Source organism: Zonotrichia leucophrys, chromosome 3, assembly GCF_028769735.1.
Source record: "Zonotrichia leucophrys gambelii isolate GWCS_2022_RI chromosome 3, RI_Zleu_2.0, whole genome shotgun sequence".
NCBI classification, from domain to species: Eukaryota; Metazoa; Chordata; class Aves; order Passeriformes; family Passerellidae; genus Zonotrichia; species Zonotrichia leucophrys.
Window position 1 is genome coordinate 70,445,426 of NC_088172.1, and position 20,700 is coordinate 70,466,125.

The 20,700-nt window shown below is 39.2% G+C and overlaps 1 protein-coding gene across 2 annotated transcripts in view; it reads right to left on the bottom strand.

Annotated features, from left to right (window-relative positions):
- Positions 1-19,340, bottom strand: part of TTC27 (tetratricopeptide repeat domain 27) — a 114,093-nt gene extending 94,753 nt beyond the window's left edge. Inside the window, exons 1-4 of one of the 2 annotated variants that reach the window (XM_064708735.1) lie at positions 19,094-19,340; positions 16,216-16,393; positions 10,698-10,827; positions 2,033-2,173 (exon numbers count right to left, since the gene is read on the bottom strand). In XM_064708735.1, the coding sequence (XP_064564805.1) occupies positions 2,033-2,173; positions 10,698-10,827; positions 16,216-16,393; positions 19,094-19,181 (537 nt within the window). In that variant the 5' untranslated portion in view covers positions 19,182-19,340. Of the gene's footprint in view, positions 1-2,032; positions 2,174-9,311; positions 9,418-10,697; positions 10,828-16,215; positions 16,394-19,093 lie in introns of those variants that run through there. The other variant, XM_064708737.1, reaches the window with a different exon arrangement.
- Between the last annotated feature and the right edge of the window lie 1,360 nt (positions 19,341-20,700).

Below are 20,700 nucleotides of genomic sequence, written 5' to 3' on the forward strand. Positions count from 1 at the left end.
GAGCAGAATTGCTCTTGAGAATACATTACAATCCCAACTGATAGTTCTAATGTCTGTATGTGAACTTCAGAAGGGCAAAGATGTTACTGAACTAAGCAATCACTCCACAGCACGCAGAGCTGAACCACAGCCCAGGAAATATCTGATTTTAGAAAGCTGTGTACACAAACCATAAATTCCCCACAGTCTATTAACCTCTTCTCTAGTTGCCACAGGAGAAAATGCATGGAAAAGTTAATTTCAGTACTCTAGTCTCAAAATTATACTTAAGATTATAATCTGTGAATGTAGAGTACATCTCTACAGAGGCTCTAATGATTGTTATTTATTCTGGTGCAGCTAGCACACCAAACATTTTCTATGAAAGATGTTTGATTGTTTTAGAGGCACCCATCTTCTGGACTTTTTATGCAGGTATGCCCCAGACTGACCTACGGGTTGTGCAGTATTCAAGCACAAACATCTAAACTAATTACATGGAGCTGATGCTAATGTCCCTAGAGAGGAACTATCAAAAAGAATAATAGCATCTCTTTCCAAGAGCAATGAAAGATGACTTTTGATACCAAGCTGGACAGAGTAAAGCACACAAACAGGCTTCATGAAAGAGGTCAGATCCCAACATTTCATCATTTATTTAGAAATCTAATCAATTTAAGTAACAAGTTTCATATTACTTGAATTTAGCTTTATACAATGAACTATTAACTTTCCCACACAATGGAGTATCCAGTTTAATGATACAATGTCCTGAGGCCTTATGCTCACCACTTAGAAATCACAGAATCAGTGAGAATACATTTTTAAAGTTTCAGATAAACCAGCTGAGCTGTGTACAGTATTCTATCAGCAATGTTTTCTGGGAACCAAGTTGAAAACTTACAGATTATTTTTAAGCATTTAATCTTACATGTGAGGTATCATACAGGGCTTTATTAATGCTCTAGATAATACATTTTGAAGCATTTTACTTTGTTTTAAATTTATGTGCGCTACTATTAAAACAGCAGAAGTATTGAGAGGCCGCCTTTGAATTAAGCTGAAAAGAACAAGAAGGTCAAGCTTTAATTACTACATCAACCTGTTGATGAAAGTACTTCCTATCAGCTGTTGCCTTTGAATTACTATTCAAACTTAATGTAGACAAAAATAACTGAACCTCAACCCTGTAGAATAAAGCTCCCCATTATGTTATTCTTAGGGGAGGCATCAGGGGAATTCTCTATACCAGGTACATTTGCTGTTTATCTGACTGACCCAGTTGCTGAAATTCAACAGCACTCATCTGTGAATAAGAGGGAAAACGATGGAAGAACTTGGCTTCCAGAAACGCAGTACAGCCAACATCTCCCACACAGTTTAATTCATCACTCATACAAAGACCCAGCTGGGAATGGATGTTGTCAGCCAAGCATAAAGAGAGGCCATGTGGCATTTTGATCTCTAGCCAAATTCTGTTCAGCTGGAATTCAATAAAAAGAAGTTGCTGCTGTTAAGAGTCCGTCGCTTCCAGAGAGCCGTGCTACCAACCAGGCTGCAGCCGAACTACAGGGGAGGTACAGAGCCTCTAAGAGTGCTTCACCATGTCTGCTTGTTTTTAACACACAAACACAGAGATTTAGAGTTAGAATTCACACAGTAATGGTTAACAGTATCCAAAAACTTGTTTAAAAGGGTATAGGGACATGTAAGCTGCATTACTGGGCATTCCCAGCAATCCCCTAACAAATAATATCACCAAGTATAAAGTCTGGATAAAGTTGGCTGTATTAAATTTTCTCACTTTTCCAGCTAATGAACACCTCTTTCCTCTTTTTTAGGGAAGACAGTGAGTAACTAGCTTATCTTTAAGAAGAAGATACTTGTGATTAATTGAAATCACTTTGTCCTAACTGTTTCTTAGAGGGAAGAACCTCAGGGCTACAAGGAAAGAAATAGAAGTCAGAATGATTCAATGAGGTACGAAGAAAAGAATGAGAGAACCAATTAAGCAGTCGCTGGTAGTCATAGTCATTAGTCACATACTTCTTACCTGGAGAGATGTGAGTTTGTGTCTTGAATTCACAAGGATTATCCTGGCTATAAGCAGCAAAATAGGATGAGAAGTCAAACTATAAACTGATTCACCATCTAGAACCAACATCTTCAGAATAGCTGCATGCAGCATTTTTGGCTAAAAGAAGGGGGGAAAAAAGACAAGTTTCAGGAAACTTAAGTTTATTAAAAAATAATGTAACATAGAACAGAAAAAAGCTATTAAAGTATTTAGGGAAAATGTCTATTCAAAACATAAAAAAAAAACCAAAAAACAAAACCAAAACAAAACCTAAAACTCTGTCTCTAGGAGTTTCAACCTTTTACCAAATCATGGTAAATTCTACACTGTTTCTTGCTGTCCTGATACATAACATCAATGCAATCTGCAGGACACAGATTTCCTCCCACCTGAAATGCCATGTCATCCAGTCAACTAACCCCAACCACATTCCAGTAATACATTCATTCCCATGATCTAAGGAGAAAAGCTTGGTAAATCCATGCCATTCAATTTGCAATCACAGAAACAAAACAATTTTATAATTAAATTAACCTACAGCACTGAAACACACTAGATATTCCTGCAGTGTTGTCAGTGTATGTTATGTTTTCTTTCCCCTGAGGGAGCTTCCTGTTGGAATGGCATCAGAACAGCAATATCAGAGCCCTTATTCCCTTTGTCTGATAAATAAAAACTCTCTCTGCTTTGGATGCATTCCTGTATGATGTTCTCTACAGTAACACTTTCACTTAATGGCCCTGAGGTGGCTCTCCAGGGACTCTCAGTGGTGACTGTCATCTGACAGTCACCTATTCTCCCCTGCCTTTAACACAATGAAAGCATTTGAGCAGTTTATCTTCAGGCTCAGGGAGATGTCCATTTATCAGTCTATTCCTGGCTCTCATATGACAGATTTCCTTAATGAACAAAAAAGTAAGGTTTTAGTTTTCAGTTGGTATAAAAGGGGCAGCAAAGGGGAATGGAAAGGAGAAAGCAGAACAGAAGGTTCAATGACAGCTTGCATTGAAGTCACTTGCCTGGGAAAGATTCTGAATCAGCCTACACAACCAAGGTATAAGTTACTTGAATCACATTTCAGCTTTTCAAACTAAACAAATAATTCCTGAGTTATTTGAAACTCTTCTCAATACCTGTATCAACAGGTTCTATCAAAGACAAAAATTGTTATGCTATATGAATCTCCAACATCACCTTTTAATAACAGAGTAATCTTTAAGTTTATTCTGTTAAGTTTACACTGATTTACTATGGGGTTTTTTAGTTAGCATTAACATTGAAAATACTTTTACTTTGCAGACAATGATTTGGGACAAAGGGGAATTCCTGTACGACATCACTGCAGGCATTCCAATCCCACTGTGGAAAATTATGATCACAACAGTCAGACAAACCACTAGAGAATAAAGGAAAAAAACTGTCAACTGGAAATATACTGGATCTGTTGCACCTCTGGCCATTCAGAAAGGAATAACCTTATCAACATCTGTAATTTTGAGAGGGGAAAGTCATCAATCAGTACTTATAAATATTAATTTTTCAAATACACACACATAGTGGGACACTCAATACAGTTTTCAGTTTAATGTAAACTTTTTCCTATCTGCATGTTTTTGATTCTTTCTATAATCAGAGTAGACCACACTTAAAATATCCAACAGGAAAGCAAAGGAGATTTGTTATAAAACCTTTTTCAGAAACAGCCTTGCAATGCTAGAGTTATCTGTACTTGTTTACGCACTGTAGTAGCAAATTAATCTCAAATTCACATTTCAGGTCCTTTCACCACAAATCTCAGTCCTGCTAATGTAACATTAACAAGAATGAGGGAGGAAGAAGGGAAAGCTGAGATGACATATTACAGCTTTGACAATAAGCCAACAAGTCCCAGAGCCAAAGAAATGCAATCTTCTATTTTAACAAATCCATGTTCTTTTTCATGAAATAAATCCCATGCAGAAATGCAGGCATCCTTTACCTGAGAAAGTTTAAACCAACATTCATTTTTCCAGCCTGTGCTCTAAGACTGTATTATCCATGCCATGCAGAATTCACTGCCCTGATGTAGTCTTTAAGGTGAGAGAACAGCTACAAGTAAGAAGATACTTAAGGATTTATGGCTTCAAGGACTGCAAAGTTAAGAACAGCAGTCCACCAAATCTCGAAAACATTGGCTAAGAGCAAAAGGAAATTCTGAGCTTGTGTTCTTGTGTTTAAACACCTAAACATAAAATGCATTGAACCTATCTTGTAGCTCCAAAATTTCATGTATCTCGAAACAGACACAACCCAAGATTTGCTAACATAATGCTCCTTAGCCATTTTTAGCTCCTTAGTTAGATTTTTGAGTCTTTCTATTCTGCATCAAACTTATCACAAAGCATAATTATTTTATTCAGGAGTAATTCTTAAAGCACAGACACATTATACTAGATAATTACTTCATAACACATGCAGAGAAATCACTGGAGTAGTCCTCTAGCTTCTGCTGGATTGGCAAGTGGTTCTGTTTGACCATCACAAATCAACACACAAAATACACACAAATTAAGCTCAATTCAAGATCAATATTTTTTAATCTCTGAAACACAGAGATTATTTATTTCTATATTCAACTTACAAACAGTAACTTAATGGCTACTTTTTAGTTATTACTACTAAAGCCCTGAATCAACTGCAAGCTGGACAGTACTCCTGTGTATTTCAATTTTCACAGTATTTCAAAAAGTATTTCCCTGCACAACTGGAGCCACCTGAGTAATGGGAAAAATCAGAAGAAAGCTCCTGCCATTCACATTCAATAGCTCTAAAAATAGAGTGTATGAGAATTTTAGTTTAGGGAATTAGTGTTCTTTTCTTGCTAATGATAGACTAGAAGCAAAGTGAGCATTCAGCATGCTTTTACTTCTATATTGAGAACCACTCTGGCCTTTGTAACATTTCATCAGCTCTCCCTGTCTTGGGGAACCTTCCCCTGTATATAAAAAGGTAAGTGCAGACATAAAGAAGTAGACAAAGCCAGGCTAAAGGCTTGGGAAGACTTGATTAAACGGAAGCAAAGGTGGGGTGTAGACAAACAAATGATCAGATCAGGAAGCTGCTGCCTGTGGCTACTAAGCCATATATACTGAGCTTCTCATATTTTTAAAAATACAAAGACTACTCGACAACAATTTGTCATTTAGCAAAGCCAAGGCGAGCTACATTTCAGATTACCAGAGGATGTACTGAGGTTACCTGCCAAAGGTTTGGTCCTTGAAAACAGTTTTCACTCTTTACACTCTAATGCAATGGAAATACTGCTTTTGTATATAACTTTTCTCTGTTATGTTTATACTTCTCTCTTCAACTTTCTGAAAAGTAGGCAAGATGACAGAGGAGGCTGTCCCCAGTTTTACAAGCCAAATCACCTACACGTTACCTATGGAAAGCTGAGTCCAGATTAAAGATAACCATGGTGAGCTCTTGCAAGCAAATCTTGCTTGACAGCACTACATGTCAAAGAAGTACTTTGGTTACGAAAGCTGTTGTTCATAAACCCTCTCTTGTTCATGAGGTGACTCTGCTCTGCTATTAAGGGGGAATTTTTGAAGTGACTGCATTAAGATTCCCCCGTCTGTTCTATATTCATACCAAGAGAATGCAGGGCAAAACTGTAGGCAATTTTAGCAGACTATCTTTGCTTACAAGACTCTGCCTCCAGATTTAGCCTTTATCATGCATCCTTACATTCCCCACAAGAGGGAGAAATCTGCATAACTTTCAAAGCCTGTATCTTGCTGGTCAAGCACAGATTTTTTTCTTCCTAGCTAGTGCATGCTAATAGAAGCATCTGGACCTGAAAAAGGAATTCTCAACAGACTGAATTAACAAGACCAAGGAATCACACTGGATTTGAGACAGTAGTGCCACATAGTACATTAGTGTTTTTCATATTAATTATGACCATGACTAGAGATTCCAACAGAAGCATGGCAATATTTCAGTCTCTTCCAGCAAAAGGATCAAATAATGCATAAAAGAATGAGTAATAAAAACATTTTAAAAAATGAATTATTAAACTGTATTCCAAAACTTATCCTTTGGATCAGCCTGGAAGCTACAAAAAGAAGAGCAAGAACTGTTGATAGATGTATTTGGAGAACTCCCACCAGTTGTTTACAGGTATTATCAATTAACAGATTGAGATCCTCCAGATGGAGCTTCTCACTGTTACCAGATATATTCTATTTGTGAATATGAAATCAGACAACAAATAAAGCATCAAGCAGCTTGTCCTCTCAACATTCTTAATCATCAGTGGTCTTCATTAGTACTACTACACATAATTTTCCAGTTCATCCTCTAAAAATACTGAGCTCAGCTGTATGAGGTAATACAGAGAAGCTCTGAAACCTAAGGCAGAATAAAGATGCTCCAACTCCAACAGTTTCAAATCTTTTATTCCCTTACATGCAGAGGCAGTGACAACTTTTTTAAGACACAAGGAGCCCATTACTATAAGCCACTTATTTTAAGCACTGAGCTCATTAATAATGTTGTAGTCTAACCCCAACAAGATCAAAACAAGACCTACTAATCCACCTTAAGTAGAATTCAGTATTTTTAAATCTTTTTTTACCACATTCACTCATTAAAAAATGCAGCATGGTATCAGTCAGACTATTCAGTGGTGTGATAAAGTCTCACAGTTATTTTAGAAAACTGAAATACATCTAATAAATAAAATGCTACTTTTGTGTGGACTCTGAAAATCACAAGTGCGTTCTGCAGGATATAAACCCAAATCTTAATAGAGTACATGAATGTAACCATAGTTTAGAGAGAAGGCTAGACTGAAGGAGGAAAGGGAAATAATAGACACACACTCATGAATATTGTTTATTGAAGACATCCAAGAGGCCCCACTAACAACTCATCTTAAAGAGGTTATTTTATTTATTCTTCACTAAAATAACTGCACTCTCATGCAGCCTTACGGCACTTGTAAGAAAAGAAGTTAGTTAAGAGCAAAAATGAAGCTATGTCCCTGATCCAAAGGTGAACGTTTCCAAGGACAGAAATGGCAGCAGTTATATACCCTGGAAACAAAGATTAATCCAATAAGTGTGCTGAAAATAAAGAGTTTTTTAAATATTCATTAAATAAATGAGACATTGTAAAGGTGAAATTTAGTGACATTACTTAGAGCAGGCTAAAAGAAACACAAAGATGTAATTCTTTAACCTTGATGTGGGAAAAATCATTTTAGTTTGAAAACCTAGAAAATGGATGATCTGTTTAAAAAGAGATTGTATCAACCTTGATGACAGAATATGCAAGGTTACAACAGACAGAGAAACTTAAGAGCTCCATTTTTAACCCACATTCTCTGAATATCTGTGTATGCATGAAAGGAAAATTGGATTAAAGGAAACAAAAAATGTCACTATTGAGATGTTAACTTTTACAGAGTGCTCATATACTAAGAATCCTTGGAATGAAAAGTACATAAAGAGAATTCAAAACATAATTCAAAACCTTTTGAATTAAGACTTTTAATAAAGAGGAGAACTGGATATTATATTTTAGCACGTAAGTGCGTAGTGCTCTTGGGAAAAAAACCAACACAAACATGTCAGAAGACAATACAGATAACAGTAATAGAAATAAAGGTAAACTTCTGCCTGAATGCATAAATAGCTAAACCCTGAAGCAATATGGAAGTCTGACGGAGCCCTCATTAGAAATAAAGTCTGTTTTCCCTTATAATCTCTTGCCAGTTTAGTTTCTGCAATACAACCCCTGCATAAGCAAACACATTTCAAAGCATCACACTCCCAGCCACTGCAGAAACATAACAAAGTAAACAGGATTTCCTTACTCAATAGGGAATTAGTATATCATTCTTCCAGACATTAAATTAAATTGCCTGGAAAAAAAAGGATTTGGGGTGACCTAATTGTGGCCCTCCAGTACCTGAAGGGGACCTACAAGAGGGAGCAAGACTATTTAGGAGGGCATGCAGTGAGTGACACAACAAGGGGGAGTGGCTCAAAACTGACAGGGAGTAGGTTTAGGCAAGTGTTGCGGTGTGTTGCAATGTCCTGTTTTAAACTTCCGGGTCCCTTCCCAGGTGTGCCTATACCCTCTCCCTTCCCCCTCGCCCCTTGCTGAGTGTGCCCTGTCAATCAGCCTAACATACCAGCAAGGCGTTCTGTGATTGGTCCCTCAGGCCTGGGGGACATTGGATAGGTGTCCCTAGTCCCTTGAGACCCTGCCCCTTTCACCTGGTTGGTAGCTCACCTGTCCCCTCCCCTTCCCCTGTCCCGGAGCTTAAAAGGTTAATGAGACCATGCGGCCTCCATTCTGTTGGCAGCAGTTGCCCCGGTTCAGACCTCTGTACCCATGGAATAAACATCTGGCAACCCTCCAGCGGAATCTTCTCCTTTCTCTCTTCACCATCGCCAGAAGCTCTCTCTCCTGAGGTAAACGGAGTCCTGACGAGCCTGGACTTGTACCAGTGCCCCGCTGCAATCTCCAGCAGGCAAGGTATCTCTGGGGTAAAGCACCACAGTGCCGCCTTTGGCCCAGCAGCGAGGGTCACACTGACCCAGGCACAATCTAACTGGTTATACTGGGATTCATATTTCAATAGGCAAGGAAATTCTTTGCTGTGAGGGTGCTGTGGCACTGGAACAGAGTGCCCAGAGAAGCTGTGGATGCTCCTTCCCTGCAAGCGTTCAAGGCCAGATTGGCTGGAACTCTGGTCTAGTGGAAGGCAGACCAGAGTTCATGGCCAAGGGCTTGGAACTGGGTGATCTTTAAAGTCCCATCCAAGTCAAAACATTTAATGATTCTATGAAATGGCAAATAGAAATTATGAATACTGTATTTTCCAGGTCTTTGAACTCTGTCAGTGACAGCAATCCCATAAGTATCATCTTGGGCTGCAGACTGCATTAGACTGCAACCTGTGCATACACACTAACATAGAATACAGAGTTCTCCAGTAAACAGAAACCAAAATTTGTAAGAATATCATAATATTTAATATAATGAACAAATTATTAGGTTTTATTATTTTTACCATATACAAAGGCAAAACGAACTACTTTTTCCTTCAGAGGTAGCACACTTCAAAACTTTTGCTCATTTCACATCCCAAAAGGTTTAGTACACTTGGTTTCCACTGTTACTTATTTAGTCATCAGAAGACAAGATTTGAATTTCAAGTATCAAAAGTCATGCAAAAAATAAGCCTATCTATACATACTGTTGTTGTCATTATATTGCAAAGGTTCCATATTGTTGTCCCCTTATTGCAAGAGTTTTGTATCTCCTTGATGTTTCTCAAAGGCAGCTCCTCTAATCACTGACTCTTCCTTTTCTTGCAGTAGCCACTGACTCCAGTTCCCCCTCAACCAGCCAATCCACTCTTTTATAACACTCTTCTTATTGGCTACAGGCACAGCCTGTTAAAATCAGGCCTGCTCCTAATCTTTAATAATTAACCCAGCTGAAACGCCTTATGTCTAAGATTACTTTCCATACTACCTTTATTTTCTTACATTCTATCCCCCTACATACTGTGCCAGCCCTAAAAGATAAACTAAATTTATAAACATCTATTTAAAAAAACAGGAGCAATACTGTATCTGAATTAGTTATTTAGAAATAATACCTTGCAAATGAACATACGGCAGGACTTTATGAATTATGGAAAAACATGCCACAGTAAGGCAGCAGAGCCAACAGTTTTATGTGAAACTTTTCATATACTCCAACTTCCCCTCATTTCAGTTTACAGCACTTACATTGCTCATGGTCCATACCCTATTCTTAGTGAAATTCTAAATTCAAACTCATGTATAGATTCAGCATTAACAGAAACTACTGATATGTTCTTCACTGACACAATGCAGCAATCAGTATTTTACCACAGCTTTGACCCCAAGAGAAAAATCAAGAAGTTGTGCTAAAACCCCATGTGAGAAGAGTCTGGACTGTGGTACTGCCATGAGGAACAACACACACATCTCACTAAAAGAAGTTAGGGGGTTGATCAGTAATCTACATAAAATAATGACAAAATAAATAAAACTGAGAGTCCTCAGTTTCATCTCCCACATTCCCTTCTCTTTCCAAAAACTCTATATAAATTAGCATTTTTGTACTAATATTATCTCCACTCACTTGGCATTCAGGAGCATAACAGGATACTGAGCATACAAACCTACTGTTACCATCTGCCAAACACTCTGCTATTTGCAAGATATGCAACTTCTACCTTTCCTTAAGGAGGGGAAATTTCTAAGCCATTTATAAACATCTTTCTTCGATTCAGTTAAGAATGTATCCCAAAATAAACACATAAAAAAGTTTATTGATTGAAAATGCCCTTTGAGTAAGTGCCTATATTAAAGATACCTTCTCCATCCAAACCCAACATTTCCAGCAGGAAATAAGTACAGAAACAGTAACTACTTTTAGGACACTGCTGATAAAACTGAAGATGCTGCAATAGCAGCCAGTAGGATTGATGATTATGGCAATTCATTCAGCACCCCACCTTGAAGATGTGCCTTCTCTGACACAGTGCTATGGTTACTTGTGAAAAGCAGAGACAATAAAAGGACAGCTTATAAAAATCCAAACCTACCTCACAGAATTTCTGTAACAATGCAGGTGGCAAAAAATCCTGAAGCTTTAACTGAACAGGAGGCCCAGTCCAATTGCTTTGAACGAAGAGCTGCAAACTCCCCACACCAAGCAGAAACATCAGCCTCTGCCTGCAATACAGATAAGAACAGCAATTAGCAATATATTACATTTTCACTTAAAGCTACAAGAGCTGATTAAATCTTGTGCTAGCTCAAAACCCTCAGCTTTACAAAAAAAAAAACCACAACAAACAAACAAACAAAAAAAAAAAAAAAACAAACCCCAAACAAACAAAACACCCCCCAAAAAATCACTCTCCTATGAGGAGGGTTCAATGAATGGAATATTCAAGAATGCACATAGGAAACCAAAAGTCCTTGAAACATGTTTTGTTTATAAAGGTTGTAACTAATGCCCAACATCTTGGAGGTGGAGTTTATATATTTCACAATTTAAGGCTGTACATAACTATCAGAGATCAGAAGACTAGCAAAGGATGCAGATAATCCAGTGTTTGCATATTGCATGGTTGTTATAGTTTCTTACTATACATCTAACTCTCAGCATTTTCACAGAGAAAATACTGCATTAGCATATGTTCCAAAAGAGCAAGTTTATTTTTGTTTTGACATAACTGTTTATTTGCACTCACTCTAATAAAAAAATTAAATCAAAAATTTAGAATACTCCCTTCAAGTTGGTTCAGATACTTTGGCAGTAAATAGCATCATCATGGCCTTTATTTTAAATAATAATAATTTATTGAAAGATGAAATTAAGAGACTTTCATTTCTGAAACCAGGTTTTGCAAAATTTTCTTTATCTACAAGACTAAGCTCATTTTACATTACTATGATTTCTTCAGCAAATAATCTGTGTGGTCTGCAGAAGGCAGGGCACAATCTCTCTGAATTTAATGGTTAATTTAACAGGTGTAGACTTTTGAGATTTATACACAGACTTCTTGTTTGTTTTATGATACCTTAATAGCTCAGAGCCTTATTGACTTATATTAACTAACACACAGAAAATGGGTCTCCTAACTACAAAAAAGTTACATTTTCATTGTGCAGGTTTGATATAAACACTGGTATGTTAAGGAGCATAATTGAAACAGAAAAACCTAGTCCTTTCTTTTTGTAAAAACAGAAACTTAGAGATGTAAGAGTGCTCCAATCAAAGCAAAAAAATAAAGTGTTATACAACCCCTTAAAAACAAAAGTAAAATAGAAAAGCCACACACAAACAAGCAGCTTGTGGGCAAGAATGCAACAAAAGATGCAGAACAATAGGAAAGCAGGGGTGGGGAACATTTAACTGAAAATTAAAAAAAAAAACAAACAAAAAAAACCCAAAACCATCTTTCAGAGAACAAGGACTGACATAAAGAGTTCCTGTCGAACAAGACAAGGTAACATCTCCTGGCTGTCATTATTCAGCCAGTAACTATCTGCTAGGAAATATGAATATGTGAATACATAACCAAGATCACCATTAAACTTTCAAATAACTCAAGAATACAAAGCACTCACAATTATTGTATGCTAAATTATTACCATTACACATGAAATATCAACACTGGTATAAATTTCTTCATTTTTCTCCCATGATAACTTATACTTCAAAGCTTCTGAAAGGTAACACAGAACAATCAACCATCCCTGCACTGTTATTTGATACTCCAGTCTTTTGAAGATAATTTTCATTATTTTATAATTTACACAGTTTCTACTAGTAACAATTTATTTATTTATTTTAACATTACTGATATCTATCTGGAAAGCAAACTTGCTTGTAGAGACAGAGTTTTATCCATGCAGAATGCCTCTGGAACAACTGATAACCAAATCCATTACTGTGGCTGGGATACCGTTTTTCCACTGTTTAATTTGTCATCACCAAATTATTTTTTTTCCCCATTTCAGATTCGTGACCAACTCCCAGTCTCCTTATCACTCACTCTGCATCAGAAAACCAATTTCAAGCTGTAATCCCTGCAAATGCTGAACTCCCTTGCCTATCCCCTGGGTTTTTTCCCAAGAAAATGCATTGTGTCTCCCTGACTGCCCTTCACACTCACAATGCAGACCTGCAGATGCTCACCTCCCAAAGGCTGCCTGAAAAGCAACACGGAGACTGCTGCCAATGTCCCCCTTGCTAGGGTGAGCTACATAGTTTATTTTGCATTTATCCTTAGATATATGTATCCATTCATCTCATTTTTCCTTTCTTTGTGTGAATGGGGGTTGTGTTGCCTTTTTTTAACACTGTTTACACTGAGTCAAATCATTCTTCACAATACAGAATCACATGCTTAATATTCATATTGCTGTATCAAATGCTGTTCAAAAATAAAAAACAATAGTGCATTTGTATTTCCAAAAAAAAAAGGGATGTGCATACAATGCTAGAATTTACAAACAAAATAAAAGAAAAAATATTTAATGGCCAGGTTCAGCTTAAGAAGTTACAGGTTTCTGCTCTTTTTAGTGATGCCATAAATTGAAAAATAGTAGCCAAAACTACTCAGTGTCTAACTTTGCTATTTTTTAATTCATGAACATCAAAGCAAGATGCAGAAACAGCAAGGATGTCTTCATTTTCAGTTTTCATTCCATACAGCACACCAGTTAACCAACCATCAGATGTTCCATGGGAAATACCATTCAGTTTTCAATTTGGGAAACCATAACAAGCTTTATTGCATGGACTTCTTTTTCCAAGTATTCATTTATATGTTGAATATGTAGAAGTAGTAAATACAGGCTCAACGAAAAACAGTGTTAGAGCTCATTTCCTTGTTCCTTTAGATTTTGGAACCTGCACACTATTTCCTTCCAGTCTTTTGAATCAAACTGTACACCAGGCAAAGAATGCACCTTCCTCCTATGGAGTTTAGGAAAAAAACCAAAAAGGCCTTTCCCCTCTGCATGGTTAACACATATCCTATTGCTTCATCCTCCAAATTTTGCTGATTAGAACACAGCCATGAAGCTACATTTTCTGTAGAAAATAGCTTTTAAGCACTGAAGTGAGTAGCAATAGCAGGAAAAAAGCAAAACAAAAAAATCCTATTCAACACAATTATTACAAGGAATGCTTATTTTTTAGGACATAAAGGATTAAAGTGCCAATGTGTCTGGGGCAGGGAAAAGAAGGCAATCAGTTAAAAGGGTAGAAAAGTTGCACGATTTTTTAAAATGCTGCTAAGTAATTTTCGTTACAGAACCATGGCTTTGAAAGTGGAAAAAGTTACAGAGAACTTGTCCAAAGAAGTTACCATCTAGATACAAATTTTGAGATGTTTTGCCCTCAAGCTGCTCAGTTTTAACTTCAGAAAACAAACTCCTTAAGAGTTCTTTTAACACTATTACAGAACTGTACTTTGCACTGTTTATATTGTGCAAAAAAGGGTAAGATTCATCATCAAACTTTCTCTTTCTGATTGAATTCAACTCCTACTGTGTTTTTAAATCTCCAGAATTATAACTTTCAATTCAAGAAAAAAAAATATTTTTACTTCTCCCATCTACAGAAAGTCACAAGAAAATCAGTGTCTTACTGAATTTTCTGGGCTAGAACTTAAGAGGTTTGCTGCACTTCCTTTGAATCACTCAGTGGAAAAAAAGAAAATTACATTTTAGGCATTAAAAAAAGATAGAAATCCCCTCCCTAGTTTCATCATAAGCAATGCTAAATATGGATGCAGAGGTTACATAGGTTCCTTCCATAAGGCGTTCACAGGACACAGGGTCTGCAGGTAGGAAAAATAACTATGTAACACACTCCAGAAAGTCATCCAGGACCAAGATAGTACACTAAAATAGGAAAGTACCTGTCTTTCAGACAAGCAACTTCAGTAGAAGTTTTTATATAAGAGAAAGCCACAACTTAGTTCCTTCAGCCCCAAAACTTCTTAAATTATTACTAGTGGAGCTAGAAAAATTCACTTGGGTGCTACAAACAAAAGTTTGTAGTGTTTCTGACAGACACTGACAGGTTTTGCTTTCATTTTGAATAAAACTTCAGGCTATCATCTTGGGCAAAAAACCCTCTGTCTGCTTCTGAAATGCTAAATATTGCAGATCTGCCTCCATATATTCTGGCAAGGGGGCTTCTAATATAGCCCAGAGCTGTAGAGCAAAAAAGAAAAACCACAAAGACCATAGAGCTAGAGTGCAAGCAGCCAAGCAACAAATTCCTTTGCTGTCTGCAGTAGGAGTGCACTATAAATATAAAGTTCCACTGATACAGATTGTGATCACTTTCAAGAAGCTGAATGGCTTAAAAAGGCAGCAACACATATTTGAAGCAATAATTAAGATCAGGATTGAGTCTGTTTCAAGTCCTGACTGATTTTTCTCTCCTTATCACATTATTCAAATTACCACAAGGTAACAGAATCTAGAATTATCAAAAAATTTATCCAGCTAAGATTTAATACTAACAGCACAACAAAGTCAGGTAAACAAAAGAAACAAGAAACACCCAACAAAAACCATGCACAGGAAAAACCTCTGAACACTAACTCAGAAAGCAGGAGTGCATTTTATTGTGCACCACACCAGAAAGTGTGTCAAAAACTCATAGAACTCATCATGATCATGAACAAATCTCAGCTCAGTTTTTCAAACATGCCAGTTCTTTTTTTTTCTCTGATATTTTAGTAAAAATTCTTAGGCTTATGTGTGTCATACCAAAACACACATATTTGGATTCTGCCAACACTAACTGGTTAAAATTACCTTCCTCTTACTTTTATTCTTTAATCTTTATCTTCTCTTATCTTTTGGTGAAATTTTTTACCTTTTAAAACACTATATATATATATATATGTACATATATACATACACATACAACACATGTATAGTTCTCTGCTTCTACTATCCCTAGTATGTTGGATTTCAGTCTGTTCATTATTTACACAGCAAAACGTGAACAGTAAATGCAAACTCTTTAACAGCAACAATTAGCACATAGAGTACAATTAAGAGAGACTGTATCAGAGAAAGTCTTGGGAAGAAAATAATTAATTGATGAACAGTATCCATGAGTAACACCTTACTTGTTTTTACATTAAGAAGAGTAGAACAACCTCAGTATAAGTCAGACTTAGAAATACAGGCATTGCTTGCACAGTAACATTACACAGTACTTCAGGCAACCACATAAATGTAATACAACATTTCAGAGAGAAAACTGTTAATTGTTTGATGATATATGGCAAAATGAATTTACATGTGTGACTTCTGCACATCAGAACTTTCTGAGATAATCACTGTAAATAAAGCTAACTTCTTCAACAAACCCCTGCATCACAGGGGTTTCTTTCACTGGACAGAAATTAATAGATGCACAAGGGAGCAGGGAGAATAAAACAAGAAATTTGTTTTCTGCTTTCCTGTCAGTACAAAGATTTTGAAGGCCCTATACAAATTCTACATATTTTAAATGCCTTTTGTAAAAATCAAACATAGCCTCTATTGGACTTCCATATAATAAATAATAACTTCCACCTTTCCACGTTATCAACCTCTGCAGAACAATCCAGGTATGCCAGAATCTGTTTCTCCAAGTAAGTGTCAATATTCTCCTCTGTCATAGAAGATGCACTGAAAACATTCTGAACGGCTGAATTTGAAAATATTGCCTCATATTTCCCATCAAACATCAATTGCAATAATGATCCACTTTCTGGAAGAGAAAAAAAAACAACACAGAAATCAGTGTAAACTTTCAAACATTTTTGTCTTTCAAGACCTATCGAACATATTGAAATGAAAATATCTACCACTCCCCTTCTAAAGAATGTATCTTCATTTACACTGCAGGGAAAGTGCAGTTGCACTGAAACTCAAGAGCAGCACTTGAGCAGGTGTCACTTCATTCAAAATAATTTGTATTAAAGTTACAGTGAAACACAAACAATCAGATGAAGATAAAACAAAATTTCAGGAAAAACAAATGGATGGCCTTTTGAAATACTTCAATTATAACAGCAGGATGTTCTTCCTTCAAAACATTTTAAATGAACAGTAAACTGCTATAGATAAGACAGTAATGTCACAGACCAGAGAATCTACTTAGGGGAAATGCAACAAATAAAAATGATTCAATATTTGCAGAGTTCAGTGAATAAAGCCTTATGCAAAACTGCAGAAACTGCTCAGTCCTTCATTTACAAGCTTGGAATCCTGACAAGCAATGGGCAATGAGATTTTATCTTTACAAAAGAACTATCTCCTATGGTAACTCCACTACCTCAATGAAAAGCCTGCACGTGGAGCAGATCCTTAGGGGTAACTACTAAGGTGGATTTAGACCCAGGACTGGCTCTTAGGCCTGATTTCAATACAAAGGGAAGTCAAGAAATGCTATATATTTCTAAGAAGCTTCAGATTCATCAAGTTCTTGACCCAGGCTGCAACTTTATTTACAGAAGCTATCTTCAGATATGCTACAGTGCAATCAGTACAGCAATTGTTGGAACAACCTGGCCATGTTAAAATCTACTATTCTTGAGCAAAACCATTATCTGCCTACCCTGCAGTTGTGGCCACAGCTCATGCAGATGCACTAACTGGTTTCTGACCAGATGATGTAGGTGCTGGTGATGGTTCAGCTGAGCAAATGCAGAGCTGTGCACAGGATGAGTGCCTCACTATCAGCCTGTGACTCCAGCTGGGGACTGCAGCTCCCTGAGCTGCACTAACATCAGCAGCCAGGTAACCAATTTAACACCGGCACAGCAGTGGAGCCACACAAGCAGCAGCTGTGCAAAGACCTGAATTGAACACCACCCCCAAGCTCATCCAACTAAACAAGGACTTGAAATTTTACAAAAACAGGCACACCTTCAATAACAGCAATGGATGACTCTATAGGAATGGGTGACAGAGACATTCATTCTAAAGTCCCTGCACCACACTGCTGACTGAAGTTTACTTCAGTTCTCCACAATGATGTAAGAGATAATGTGTGCTGTGTATTATTTAAAAAACACTTTAAGCTGTACCTGGAAGGACATATACAGTGGAACCACAATGCTGCTGACATCATGCCCTCACAGAGAATGGAAATAACAAGAGGCTTTTCTCCAATCTGTGCTTTGGAGAGACTCTATCACCAAATGACACCTTTTCTATATTGGATTATAGTTGCCCAGACAGGCAATGCTGTAGTTTGTACAATAACTATGGGCTGTGAGGACACATGTTGATGAATGAGGAACAATGAGGTTCTTCTCTTTCCAGTAACATAACTGTAGCATGTAAAACCTGCTTTTGATTCTTTGTGCAGCTTTTTATAGGACACTATACAAATTCAAGGTCACAACTTTTAAATTCATTTTCAGGATCATCAATAGGAGAGGTCCATGTAAATGATGACTAAGAATCATCACAAACCCCACCATTTTCTATCTCCACTGCAAGACGCCTTTCTTCAACAAGTTTTCCCCACATCTTATAGCAGCATGCTATAAAGCTCCTCAAAACAAACCAAAGCTAACAAAGAATCCGACCAAAAAAAAAGTAATCAGAAAAACTCCATACCACAAACAGCATTGTTGAAAAGACAGATGTGAGAAATGTCAGTCACATCAGCTACCATTCCTGGACAGTACAATAACTAAGGTCAATTGAAAAGTCACATAAGTAAATTAGTCCTGTATGGCTCTTTTCCAAAAATCAGTAAGTGCTTAGGTAAGGATAAAAGAGATTTTCAATATGCTACAACATGGCACATGACTTGAGTACTTCAGTCTGCCTGAAACATGGAAGCACCTTTACATGACAAGGGTTACATTTTAAGAGCTGCTGCGCTCCCCTGCAGGAAAGCTGCGTCTAACCAAGTCCCCTCAAGAGACAATTTTCCATTGATCCCTCAAGCAACTGTGACCGAATAACTAATAAATATAGCAAAGGCAGCTCGTGCCAGACTCTTCCTTCCCACGTTCTGCTCCAAGAGCGTGTTCCACCTGACTGCCAAGCTCCAACAGGCAGGCAGGCAGGAGCCTTTCCCTCGGGAGGCGGCCGGAGGGAGCCCCTCCGTGCTTCCAAGCCTCCCGAGTGCCGGCATCAGGCGGCTGCCGGGGCGCCTGCCGGACCGGCCCCGCTGCGGCCCCGAGAGCGGCCAAGGAACCGTGCGGCGGCCCGGCCGCTGCTGCCGCCCCAGCCCTGCCCGCAGTGCCGGAGCTCCTCCAGCCTGACAAGCCCACGGCCTCCCCCCGCTACAGCGCGGGCACAGCCCCCGGGAGCTCGGCGAGGCTCTGACAGGCGCCGCAGGTGAAAACGCCCGCGGGAGGGACCCGCCAGCCGCAGCCCCGGCTCAGCCCGGTGGCTTCGGGCACGCACAAGGAGCGGGCACCATCCCCACGCCGGGACCTCCCCTCACCTGCGGCCGCGACTTCGCCCTGCTTCCACTCCAGGGACTCCGCGGCGCTGAGGAAGCCCCTCAGCAGGGCGCGCTCCAGGGCCAGCATGGTCCCGCCGCCCGGGCCCGCCCCGCTTCCCGGCACCACCGCGCTCGGGGCCGCGATCCCCGGCACCCACAGAGGCGCACACGCTGCCCGTGCGAGCCCTCAGCCCATGTGCGGGCACCGGCCACAGGGAGCCGCCATGACAGCGGCGCGGGGCACGCCGGGAGGGCGCGCTGGCCCCGCCCCGCCGCGAGCCGGCGGCGTGAGGGGAGCGCGGGCACCGCCATGGCTGGGGAGGGCCCTGCGGCCCCCGGGGTCGGCACTGAGCGCCCGGCGACAGCTTGTGAGGGGGCGGGGGTGGGCGCAGGCACGCCTACGTATCCGTATGGAATCTGCCTGGGCTGTTCCCTGCGGAGAATCACCGAAGGGGTCAGGTTAGAAGGGAACACGGGCGTCAGGTGGTCCAGCCTCCATCGTCCAAGCTCCCTGCTCAAGCAGGGTCATCCCAGAGCACACGGCACGGGATTGCATCCAGGCTGTTCTGGAGTATCTCCAGTGGGGGAGAATCCACAGCTTCTCTGGGCAATCGGTTCCAGTGCTCAGTCACACAATAAAGAAGTTCTTCCTCACATTCTGCTGGAACTTCTGTGTTTCTGCCCTCGGCCTCCTGTCCCATTGCTGGACCTCACTAAGCAGAGCCTGGCTTCTTCTCTTGACACCCTCCCTTCAGATATCTGTACATCCTCTGGGGAGAATCCTCTGGGATCCCGGGCAGGTGCAGGCTGAGGTGCTCAGGGCAGGCAGGTCAGGATCGTGCTTTGGTCTATGCCCGTGTTAATTTCAGCACCTGTCCAAACACAAGTTTGATAAAATTAAAATTCCTATTGTGAGATTTTGTGCTTTTTATTTTCAGGGAAAACCACTAAAGTAACATTTTCTGTGAATAAATAGCTGCTAAGTGTAATTCCTTAGTAAAAAGAAGGAATATTTTGCTGTCTTCCTCCCCACTGCCAGTTCTCCCACGTGTGGGGTTTCACCCTTACAGTTCAGTTCTGGGAGCATCTGGAAACATCTGGAAGCTGCATGTGGGCAGGAGTACCCCGGGAGGAATTAGGGCACTCCTCCCTGGCACGAGGCTGATTGCTACTGCTCATGTAAAAGATCAGTTGCCACAGACTTACTGAAATTTACTGCTTAAGTTTGCTTCCCTAAATTACTTGAAGAATACATGTGTTTTTCTCAAAGAACAATCAATATGCTGTCTTTGGATCTAAGGATAGCTTCTGCCAGAGAGCTCAAGGGGAAGAAAGTCTTTGCAGGGCTGTGTAGTGCAGATTCAAGATTTTAGCATAGTGCTGCTTATTGTTTCTAAGCAGGAAGTAGATAATCAAAATTTCTGACACAGGTGTTTTCAGAGAATAACCTTAATCTTTAACTTTTTTCTGAGAGTGTGAGAAAATTACCCATATGAAATGTGCTACTGTGGTATCTGAACCAGCACATTTAATATCACCTTACAAGATACCTGTACTGCTGTATTGATGCAGTACTTATCTTCTGCTGCAGGATTTTTTTCCCTAAA